General features: G+C 37.8%; 1 protein-coding gene across 4 annotated transcripts in view; it reads right to left on the reverse strand.

Moving 5' to 3' along the window:
- Positions 1-2,502: 2,502 nt before the first annotated feature.
- LOC108036170 (sodium/potassium/calcium exchanger 3) overlaps positions 2,503-12,961 on the reverse strand; it is a 76,021-nt gene continuing 65,562 nt past the window's right edge. For all 4 annotated transcript variants that reach the window (XM_050890431.1, XM_044093427.2, XM_044093426.2 and 1 more), the window contains one exon: positions 2,503-2,907. In XM_050890431.1, coding sequence (XP_050746388.1) covers positions 2,588-2,907 — 320 coding nt within the window. In that variant the 3' untranslated portion in view covers positions 2,503-2,587. The remainder of the gene's footprint in view (positions 2,908-12,961) is intronic.

Here is a 12,961-nt window from a genome sequence, read left to right on the forward strand (position 1 = left end):
AATTTAAAACTACTATCCTTCTTCCCATTACTATTATCTGAGCGATCATTTGCACTACTGCAATCTTTTGAGCAAATATCCTTTAAACGATTATCAACACAACTATCATTTGAACAATCATTTATACAACTATCATTTGAACAATCATTTTCCCTAACAATCTTAAAGTTACAAATGTTCAAAAAATCTCTTCCTAAAACAGTGCTATATGCCATCGATTTGTTTGCCACAATTAGTAATTCAAAATTAAATTTCACTTTATTCATAATAACAAAACATGATATCTTTCCATATATATCTAAAGGACTGTGATTCAAGCCAAAGTAATGTGAAAAGTTGTTTTCATTAACGTTAACGATATTACTACTTAGAATGTTTTCAACGCAGGATAACTTCGTAAAACTAACTGGACTCCCAGAATCGATTGGGCATTCTGCAAATAGGCACTGATTAGGGTGTGAATTAAAGTAAATTTTAAACGGCCTCACATATTCGTTTTTGGTTGCGTTCTTCTTCTCGCCGCAATGCGATACGTGGTGCTCCAAACTTCCACAGCCGTAGCAAGCGCCGTATGCGCGCTTGGACTTGCGGCAGTCGGCCGCGAAGTGACCCACGGAGTTACATTGTAGTAGCATCTTACAGCGACTCCGGGCGGTTTTCCGGAAACAACTTTGTGGCGTCCAAATGCGAGAGTTGGCTTTCGCAAAGTTACTTTGGAGAATACCGACAGCAGCTAGACAGACGAATTAAAACAGTGCATGTGTCCCTGTTGTCGTAGAAGAGTATCCGGTATTCCTTCAATGATATTGTCGATTAATTCCTCGCCGTCTATACGGATGTGTGCAGCCAACATGGTCTTGTCATTAAAGTACGCAGCAAAGTCTTCATCTGGATGCCACTTTCGCTCCTGGAACTTGCGTCTGGACGTTATCTTGCTCTCTTTTGACTGAAAAGCCTCTGCGAGTTGAGATAAGAGTTCCTGCTGGCAAGGACAGAAAGTTCTCAGAAGAGTGCAACCAAATTTGGGCAGGGTCTGACACATTGACACATTGTTCTCGACTTCTGGCAAGTTGCTCGTCGGAGGTGCGGTCACATTATTCAATGGCTGACAGCGGGAAACTTCCAACTTGAGAAACTCATTTTCCAATTGGACCGCTTCTAATTGACGCTTCAGAGATTCCAATTGCATGGAAATTTCTGGAACGCACATGCTGTTCTTGGCAGCTTCTTCGTTGTTTTGGGCACCCAGCGACGTAGCCCCAACATAGTCCTGATCGGCTCCGCTATTTGCAGCAGTATTTGGCCTTTCCTCGGGCCCAGCTTCTATGTCGGTCATCTCCTTGGGGTCCAGTACTGGACATTCTCCTCGAGCCTCGGGAGGCACACCATTCAACCGCGCCGCTAGTGTTGCCTTGGTGCCGCTTTTCGGCAACCCAACTTTTTCCAGCCAACATCGAAGTTTGATGCAGTGTAGCCGTCCGCAGCTATGGTGTCCATCATTACGAACTATTTTAAATAACTCACTTAATAACTTTTGCTCGTAAACAGCGTTAAGGAAGCGAGAAAAAAATTTTTTTTTTTTTACGTAATCCCACTTCTGAAATTGTAGATGGCACTTTCTAGATGTTCTCTATTAGGCGGTCGCAGCAAAAGTGATCTTTATTGCACAGATTTGTACAGGCTTCGTATTTTACAAGAGTTCAGGGAATACAGTATGAGGGAGTGAGACAAACATAGTGTTTCTTAAGAGTAAGAGGGACGTTTATATCTGGTGTGTAATAAAAGTGTGACCTAACTTAATGTAGAATGTAAGTATGACAGATGCTTAGGGATATGTATGCGTATGTATGTGTGTCTGCTTGCTACAATTCGGCCATCCTGACCAGAGAGCTCCTGATCTCTTAGCTATCTGCATTAATAATCCAAGGTCGTATGTTTGCTACAGCCCAAACTCCCTTATAAGGAAGCCTAGACTGTTGAAAACCTTCAACATCCTCCAAGACATACCTATCGCTGCGAAGTACCCTTGTCACTCTGTAAGGGCCTTTAAATTTTGGTATTAGCTTTTTAGATACGCCTACATGAGAATCGAAGTTTTTGATCATTACTAAGTCGTCCGTCTGGTATTCTTTAGGATTCTTTCTCTTAAGATCTGTGCGTAACTTATTATATTCTTGTAACTTCCCAATGCTCTTTCTGGCTTTTTCTCTAATTACTTCTAAATTTCAACATTCCCTATCTTTATTCAACTCTTCTAATTTTTCTTTTAAGCTATCTATAACCTTTCCCTTTTGAGACACTCCGAATAAAACTTGGCTTGGGTGCTGACTAACTGATCTTTGGATCGTATTATTAAGTGCTTGTTCAACTGTTTCTAAAACTGTAATAAAAGTGTGACCTAACTTAATGTAGAATGTAAGTATGACAGATGCTTAGGGATAGGTATGCGTATGTATGTGTGAGTGTCGGCTTGCTACAAAAACAACAACTTTTTTTATCGCGTTTGCTTAGAGTAAACAAATTTTATTATAATTTTTTGACATAAATTATATCCCTCCTTTTTATTTTATATTATATATAAAACGTATTAGGATTCTTCAATGTCGCACATATTCTCTTTGCTCAACAATATCTCCAGTGTACAGGCGATGATTAGAAAGATTATATAGGAAATTAGGCTGGTCCAGCCGACGAACTTGCCCAACACAAATTTGCTAATGAGTAAACCCACATAGACGATAATGGCCGTAAGTACGAGCATGGCAGTGGTGATGGTGAGAGCCGAGGAATCGATCACGATACTGTGCTGGTGAATAAGACTCTTCAGTAGCCACGGCAGACCCAGACATACGAAAATGTCGAATGTGTTCGAGCCAACAGCATTACATATGGCCATTGAGCCATAACCTGTGGAAAGATGTACTTTTATTAGACGACGTGGCAAAAGTTGAATTCGGTGAGCCGAAGTTTTTTAACACTTGCTGATCTTTGGGTCGGAAACATTTCCTTCTACCTTTTACATTTTTTCCCAAGAATCTAGTGTACCCTTATACTCTACGAGTAAAGGTTATAAAAATAGTGACGACCGCACCTTTAACATAGAAAAGTTCTAATAGCCTAATAATAAAATCTCGAATGTAAAATTATTTTTCCTGTTATTTAATGTTCAAACCGAAACACACTCCAAACAAACTTGACACAAAGATGACGCAAGCTAAACATCTTGAACCATCTATAAGTTATAGATGGCACTTTTGATGATGACGCTCTTTCAGAGTAAGTCTCCTATGTGGGCCTCTCTAACTTCTCACCCTCTAGTGGAAAAAGATGTAAAATATTGTGAAAGCTTGTGTAATGTAAAAAAGAATCTTTCTTGTGGAAAACCGTGTACGTCTGGACTCTAATAATAATACTCGAAGAGTAAACGGGTATACTAGGTTCGTCGGAAAGAATGAAGCAGATAGAAGTAAAGAAATAAAGTATATATATTCTTGAGCCATGTCCGGCTTTCCGTCTTTCCGTATAAACGGTGAGATCTTCCTGGGCTTTCAGCGCTTTGTTTTAGTGGGGCTTAAATCTGTCTGCAGACACATAACATGTACCGAAATAGCCGGTAGGTGGCGCTTTACAATATCTCTTTGCTGCTTCCATATCTCCACTTCCCTTTTACTCCCTTAAGCTAAGTAACGTGTATCATGCGGTCGAGGCACTCGATTATAGCGTTATTCCTTGTTTTATTATAAGGCTAGAAATTTTGTAAGCTTTTACAAAATAAAACAAGAAAGAAACGTAACTGCGGCCAGCCGAAGTTGGTATACTCTTAATGATAGCTTCAGTGATATTAAAAAAATATATTGCATTATTTCCCTGACCGTTTCTTTAACAGCTGTGTATATGTCAGTCGTCCGCTTTTTTATACCCTTGCAGAGGGTATAATAATTTCAGTCAGAAGTTTGCAACGCAGTGAAGGAGACGTTTCAGACCCCATAAAGTATATATATTCTTGATCAGCGTCACTAGACGAGTCGATTTAGCCATGTCCGTCTGTCCGTCCGTCTGTCTGTCCGTTTCTACACAAACTAGTCTAAAGCTATGGGGCTGAAACTCTCATAAAAGTCTTCTTTCTATTGCAGGTAGTATATAAGTCGGACCCATCCGGATCGGACAACTATATCTTATGGCTCCCATAGGAACTATCGGGTAAGCAATTAAAAAAAAATTATATCTTTTGTGTTCTTAAACATACACCCTCCTAAGCTTGTATATAACATTTTTTAATTGGTTTTGAATTTAGAATTAAAGAAAAAATCGGAAAATTAATTGGAAAATATGATAACATTATATCTTTGGTACTTTTTAACATATAACCTTCTAGGCTTGGGGATAACATTTCTTAAATTTTTGAGAATTTCGAATTTAATTTAATAAAAATCGGACTACTCTAACATATAGATGTCAAAAAAATGGTCTAAAAAAATGAAATAATTTATTTTTAATATCACTGAAGTCAGAAACAATCCTTAAAAATTTCACATGGTGTTACTAAAGTTGATTATTTCTTATAACTGCAAAAGTATACAAACTTCGGCTTGCCGAAGTAAACTTTCTTTCTTGTTTTTAATTGTATTCTGAATTCTTAAAAATATAAAAAAAATAAAAATTATATTCCCAATACATAAGATAATTTGCCAAAAAATACTAAATCGCTCTAATGGCAGCTGTATGTCGTCCGATTTTGATCAAATTAAAGTCGAAATCAGAACTAAATCAAAGATATAATTTTTATACCCGTTACTCGTAGAGTAAAAGGGTATACTAGATTGGTCGGAAAGTATGTAACAGGTAGAAAGAAGCGTTTCCGACCCCATAAAGTATACATATTCTTGATCAGGATCACTAGCCGAGTCGATCTAGCCATGTCCGTCTGTCTGTCTATCTGTCTGTCCATATGAACGCTGAGATCTCGGAAACAATAGGAGCTTGAACCGTCAGACTTGGCATGCAGATTCCTGGGGTTCTTGAGCAGGGCAAGTTTTTTTCAGCGAGGTGCCACGCCCACTCTAACGCCCAAAACTGTGGTGGCCACAGTTGTCATGCTAGACATTTTTTTTGCTAAAATGTATTTGTCTTAATAAAACCTTTCGCTTGACCTACAAAAATATTTGCCACGCCCACTCTAAAAACCCCTAACGGCTAAAACGCTTAAAACTGTCTGCCGCCCACATAACATATACCCAAAATAGACGGTGGTGGGGCCTTAGAATATTTTTTTGCTGCCTGTATATTTCCTTGTTTCATATTATTTTCCCACAAAATTTCCGATCTTTCCTATGATTCCTATGTTATTTCAAGCGTAGGAGGTTATAGGTTAAAAAACACTGAAAATATATTTTGTTCCGATCATTCCTATGGGAGCTATAAGATGTAGTTTTCCGATCCGGCTGGTTCCGACTTATATACTACCTGAAAAAGAAAGATTGCCCAATTTATAAACTACTTTGAGCCAAGAGCTTTTTTCCATTCTTTAAATAAAGCCTCCAATAGATTCCCACCCAGATCAGTTTCACACTTTCCGCTTCAAACGGATTCTGTAAAAATCCAAGGCGATATTGTAAACACCAGAGTTCATCGACGACTTTGAAAAAATTCTAACCATGACTCCATGCTTACCTGCAGTGGCTTCTAGTAGTCAAATGGTTTATGTAAGCGATTTATTAGCAAAATAGTTAATAATGAATTGAGTTATTTGAGAAATGAAATCGCGAGCTTAAAGACACAATTAAATCACAACATATAGAAGGTTGAGGAATTCAAGGTGGAAGATGTTGATCCAAACGTAAGGTGCGATACTTCTTATGAAATCATTAAGTTGGTTCGATAATATAAAGGCGAAGCAGATAGTTATGTGAGCTGACAATACAAAAGGGGAAGTGAAAAATACTTTTCGGCACTATATATTCTTCGAAATAAAATTACAGGCATTCCCAATGATGCTTTAACTCATAATGGAACCGTATTGAGTTTTGACGTCATAATGGCAAGACTAGATTTTGTTTTTAGTGACAAGTGACCTATACATATTTTAGAACAGGACTTAAGTGTATTAAGTCAGGGGAAATTATCGATTATGGAATTTTATAATTTGGTAAATAAAAAATTAACTCTTGATTAACAAAACCATTATGACACATGGAAGGAATACGCTAATTACTTCTGAACTTAATGAAAGCATAGGAAGACAGCACTACGAATGTTCATAACTAGCCTTAACGGCCATATCTCAAATGTAATATTTTCAATGAATCCACTCGATTTACCGAACGCAATGGTAATAGTACAAGAACTTGATGGCATCAGTTTGAGGGACCAATTCGCGAACAATTTTATATCATCACAAGGAAAGATTAATGAGCCAAACTTATATGGGCAACAAAACTCAAATAATAAATCAAGACAATATAACAATAATAATAATAATCAAAGATATACTAATAACTTAGGGTTTAATCAAGCAAATAATCAAAACAGAATAAATTATAACAATTTTAATCAAAATAGAAAATACCTGGAATCAGGGAAGACTTAATAATGACCAACAAAATCTTTTAGACCACAACAAAGTAAGCCAGAGCCAATGGATGTTGATAAATCAATTCAGATGCCAAAAAGACCCCATAACAGTAATAATCAAGGATATAATAATTATCAAAATAACTACAATCAAAATAAATGGAATCAAACTAAAAGAATCGAAACACGCAACAGGAACTATCCCAAAATAAAAGAGTACAAACAGGAACTGGTAACCCACCGGCTAACAAGACTATGAGGTTGAACAACATTGAAGAGGACCATTTTTTAGGGCAAACTCAGGAGTAGGCCTACCCTACATAATAAGACAGGATAATAAAATAAATAAAAAATTTATTTATTGATACAGAGGCAACTTCTTGTTATATTAAAACAGGAATTTATAAAAACAAAAACGAACTACCAATATATAAAAGAGTATCCACAGTGAATGGATATTCAATAATCAAGTTTTATCATATGATAACTATTTAAGATACGCGGTATACTTTTTATAAAATAGATGGGCTAGACTCAGATATACTTGTTGGCTTGATCCTATTGAAAAAAAATCGGAGCTGTAATTGATACAGCAAAAGGGGTAATAAAGTATAATGGAAAGGAGTAAAAATTAATATTAAATTAATATTTAAAACCAACATTCTTTGACAGAAGAAAACACCATTCTTCCGTTAAAAGAATACATACTAAAAAAATACTTCAAAAGCCTCAAATCAGATCCGAATCTGAAGAGGAATAGCAAAGTGAACATAGTTTGGAAAATATAAATCCTAAACACGCCGTCGTTGAATTATCCGACAAAAATAAAAGTTTGGGATGTACAAATCCTGAGCGCGCTGGGTTTTAGTAATAGATTATAAGAAGCTTAACGAAAACACTATACCGGATAGATATCCAATGCAGGATCCTTCAGTGATATGATCTAATCTTGGAAAAGCCAAATACAATTGAATTATACAATTGACGTGGAATCTGGATTTCATCAGATTCTCATGAACGAAGCATGCATACAGAAAACTTCATTCTCAATAAACATTGGGAAATACGAATTCCTAAGAATGCCCTTCGGTTTGACAAACACTTTCCAACGAGTGATGAATGATATTTTAAGAGAACAAGTGGGTAAAACATGTCATTTTTATATGGAAGACCTAATTATATTTTCAAAAACAATTGAGCAACAATTTAAAGATTTTATTGCCATTATTAAAATTTTGCTGAACGCAAACATGAAAATTTCAATTGAAAAATCAAAGTTCTTTAAATTAAAAACAAACTTTCTCGGTTACGTTGTTTCTCACAATGTGATCAAAACCGATCCCAAAAAAACTTGTACAATTGTAAAATATCCGTTCCCAAGAAATATTCGAGAGCTTAGAAGCTTCCTATGCCTTACAGGATATTACAGAACATTTTTGCAAAATTAGGCAAAGATAGCTAAACCCCTAACGAAATATTTAGAGGACCAAAACGGCAAAGTCTCTAAAAAAAGCATCACGTAGAACTTTAATAGAGTTTGATGAGTTTTTAACGAGCTCAAAGAAAATTTTATTGCACAAGTAGAACTAGTACAACCGGACTATTATAAAAAATGTACCCCAACAACTGACGCGTCTGACTTAGCAATTGGTGCGGTTCTTTCTAAGGAAGGAAAACCAATTACATTAATTTCAAAAACTCTAGCCAAAACTGAACAATTATACGCAACAAATAAAAAGGAACTTTTAGCCATATGGGCTTTTAAAAACCTTTGAAATTACTTATATGGGGTTAAAAACATCGAGATCTATACCGGTGGTACCGAGGATGGTTTTCATTTATTGAAAGCTGTTCACCCAAAATTTTTTATAAGCCAGGAGCAAAAAATGTTGTTGCGGACGCTTTATTAAAGATCCAAATTAATAATATAACGGAAAGAAATGAATCCGTCTTAGATCAGGGAGTAGTTTTGAGAATGTCTTACAAGAAACCCGAAAACCCTTTACCCAGTTTAAGCAACAATTGCTAATAGCAACGGGAGGTATACAATACATAAGTCGCTTAATATATTCGAAAATACCAGTCATGTAGTAGAATTTGACGCTCCCGAAAATTTTATATCAATCTTAAGAGAATATATTCCACCCAAAATAACAATAGGAGTTCGCTGTACTTTAGAAGATTTTTACAGAATTCAAAAAGCACTTAAAGACAATTTTACAAATAAATTTTTATACACTAAGACATTTGTCCAGGATGTCGATAACGCTAAAGACTCTTATCTCTAATAATCACAGAAACTCATTTTTGATGAAAATGATAGCAAATATCTAGACTTTATTATTGGCCTAATTTATACAAAAAGCTTAATGAATTTATAAAGAACTGCACAATCTGCAATCAAAACAAATACAACAGACACCCAATACAGATTCCTATCGGTCAAGCACCTATTCCAGAAAGGGAAGGTGAACATTTGCATATTGACATGTATAAATTCCTATTCGAAATACTTGGTCATAAAAGAAATCCCTAACAAACTAAATATAGAAAATAAAGTGTCAGAAAATTTAAAATAACTATCACGTAGGAGAAGTAATTTACGAAAAGAATAAATATAAAAAATATATAGTTAAGGAAAACAATCGTAATTAAGTTATTATTAATAACAGAAACTATACGATTCATAAAAATAATATTATATTTTAAACAAATTGACTTATTATAAATTCCAGATAATAAATTCAATAATGTACTTATTATTTATGAATCATAAGCGGATTTATTTCATATAACTAATTTAAGTTTTTATAAAGATATTATTACTCTTGAAACAGAATTTTTAAACAGTCATAACGTTTAGAATTCACAATGAAAAATATCCCACGTTTTAAAAATTGTTAAAATACTTATTTCTCCAATAATACCAACTAGATCAAAAAGAGGCATTCATGAAATCGGCACAATTTGGAAATGCATAGCAGAACACCAGATCATGATGATTTTATAACAGTTCAAAATAAAATTGATGATTTGATAAAAAACAATAACGATCAATTCGTTATTAATTCCAAAATATTAAAAAAAAATTAAAAATCTATCTGACAACTTTAAAACCGCCTTTAAAGATCAAGGAATTCCACTCAGAAAATACCGCCTTCGTTTGCTGACTTACGATCGACACAATTACATTAGCAAAAATAGATGTTTTCAACACAAAAATTCTAAACTGATGACATACAGGAAATTTTAAAACATAAACAAAAACCTGTTAATATTACTGATCTATTGGATATATCTAAATTTTAAATTGCTTTGCACCAAGATCTTATTATTATATATATTAAATATAATTATCGATCGTTATGAAGTTTACAACTCAAGATCCATTTCGCACAGTGATGGATAATTGTTAATCAATAATCATGTCTCAAAATGTAAAAATAATGTAATGTCTAATTTTAAGACGGAATTATTTAATAAATATTGCACATTAAACCCGGAAGATTCTTGTTTTACCCATTTTAGTCATTTTTATAAACGGATGCAGTTTTAGAATGGGGGAGTTATATGACACATTACTTAGGGGCCCTTGCCCAATTTACAAACAACTTTGAGCCAAGAGCTTTTTTCCATTCTTTAAACAAAGCCTCCAATCGATTCCCACCCAGATCAGTTTCACACGTTCCGCTTCAAACGGATTCTGTAATCATCAAAGCCGATATTGTAAACACCAGAGCCCTAAAAAGGAAGCCCCAAGTCTGCTAACGTAAGCATCGATTTCAAGCAGAATTTCAATCCTGCAAAATTTCAATTTCAAATTTATTTGACAAATTTCATCATCCTATTTTCCGACTCTCTTGGATTATTCTCTTAATCAGATTTTTGAGATAAATCTCTTAAGCCTAGGTTTGATTATGGATTATTGAACAAAAGTCAGGCAGTACGTTTTTGAATCGGAATTGATAGGTCGACAAATTGAATATCGAGAGCAGTGAAAATTAAGTCCGGTACTAATAACAATTGTGTAAACTAGTGAATAAGAATTAACAAAATAAAATTTTTTTTTTTAATTCTCTAAGCAATAATTTAAATTGCATGTATTCAACCCGTGAATCCAGGCCACTTATGGCTGTTATAAGCAATAATTTCAATCTCTGCATTTGGCTTTGTCTTTGCCTTTGGATTTCAGGTCCGATCTTGGTTCCCCAGCTAAGTTAAACAAATCAGAATTAAAGTAGACATCAGCTTCCGTTCGAAGCCCAATCAATTGCGCTCCAAGTGTTCGCCAAATTGCATCGGTCAGCGTAATTGAATTTCACAATTAGATAACAGTTTTATCTTAAGCTTTAATACATAAAGCTCCTGGCCGAGGTTCGTTGGATTTCATTTAAGATGGGAGAAGGCAGTCTTATTTTGGACCGAGCCGAGATCAGTAATGTGAGATATGCGCCGACTAAGATGCCAAGGTACCGTCATTTGGTGACGTATGGCAGGCTTGCTCCAGCAAACCGTACCGTCGGTCTCCTAGTGTGTGAAAGATTCCCTTTCAGCAACATGATTGCCGTCTTGCTGGTTGACACACTCCCTCCAACCTCAGCTCCCCAGGCTCCCACGATGTCCATCAACTGCTCGCCCTTTCGCTCCAGATCGGCACGGGAATTCCCATCGACGAAAAGTAGCAACTCATCTGCAAACGCAATCAGAGCACAATGTGGCTCCAGGCGCTGAAGCAGCACATCCATCAGTAGGTTCCAAATGAATGGACCACTGACGGTGTGGCGGGCAGCACTGTGTAACCGACACTGTGGCCGCTTCATAGCTGCTGATGATACTGGCACTTCGACCGGAGAAATAACTTTTCCACAAGTCTTTCTCTCGACAGCCGACGTCGATAAGCCGATGCAGCACCGCGTTCCACTCAACATTGTCGAAGGCACCCTTGAAATCAACAAAGATTCCCAGCACCCTCCTCTCGCGGCTGGTGGAAACGGTGTTTTTGGCGTGCATCCACATTGCATCCACGTGCATCCAAATTGCCATCTGCAGCCATCCGGTAGCACATCCTTCAGTCGATTCCCCATGATCCCTTCCAGCGCCTTGCCGAACACTGACAAAAAGCATATGCCACGATAAGAGGCAGGATCGCTCCTGTCCTTATCTGGCCCCTTTAGCAGAAGTTATATCCCCACGCACCGTCGACTCCGCAACAGGGAAGAAGTTGCGGAGGAGTATATTTGCGCAGTCGTGCCATGTCGTAAGTAGCGCGCCGTTCGACCTAAGACATCCAAGATCGGTTGTCTTTTTCCGGCCTCGGCATATTCGGTAGGCGTGCCCCCATGGATCATCCTTGTGCCGTCCCACGAAGTCCCGCCAGTTTTGTTCCTTTGTCATCAGGATAAGCTTCTTATACTGGCCTGAGGCAAGCCTTAATCCAGCGGCAAGTCGCTCAACATCGCCGGTGCCACTCCGACGAGCTGCCTGCAACCTGCGCCTCAGTCTCCTGACCTCTTGGCGCTTGGTACTCAGTTCAGGATTCCACCATATTACGTTTCCCCTTGCTGCAGGTATCCTGCGCCCTATTACCCTGTCGCACACTTCGTGTACGATGGAGCGAAGGGCTGACACATGATCATCCAACGGCGATTCCTCCAGTTCCTCGAGACATTCAGCTGCATCCCTTAGTTCTACTCTGAATCTTCACCAACTTGCATTGGAGAGCCTCCATTGCGGTACCGGAGCTAGGCTCTCAACGGTACTGCTTGGATCTGGAGTAACCTCAACAGTGATGATGTTGTGGTCACTCAGCTCCCAGAAGTCAACTCTCCATTCGTATGTTGCCCACACACGCGCTGCTTCGTTGGTGAAGGTCACGTCGATATCACTTCTGGAGCGGTGATTATCGAAGGCACCGCTTGCGATGATCCACTCTTCCATGTGCTGTCCCCGTTCGCGATTCAGAGGGTCTCCAGAGTTAGCTGGAGTTTTGCTGAACCACATCGGGGAAACCGCATTCGCATCAAGTCCGAGGATTGTCGGTGTCCTGCTGGCTAGCAGCAGAACCGTATCCAGGTAGTCAGTGTAGGGCTGCAGGGCAGCTGAGTACTGGCAGTATACGGAGGACAGAAAAATGGTGCCGTATTTTCCTGTGATACTCACGCACACTCCATAATCCGTCGTCAATGTCTCGATGGGCATGCAGATGGCAGACGGGTCGTCCACGATGATGGCAGCTTTCTTCCTCTTGTCAGCGAAGATTCTCATGCCTCCAGGGAGTCCAGTGAGACGCTTGCCTGCGTCCACATAGGGCTCCTGAATGAGTGCGAACAGGTGGCCAGCATCTCTCATCCGCTTTGCAAGCTCGATGACAGCGCAACGGCCTCGACCACAA

This window comes from Drosophila biarmipes, chromosome X, assembly GCF_025231255.1.
Source record: "Drosophila biarmipes strain raj3 chromosome X, RU_DBia_V1.1, whole genome shotgun sequence".
Lineage (NCBI taxonomy): Eukaryota > Metazoa > Arthropoda > Insecta > Diptera > Drosophilidae > Drosophila > Drosophila biarmipes.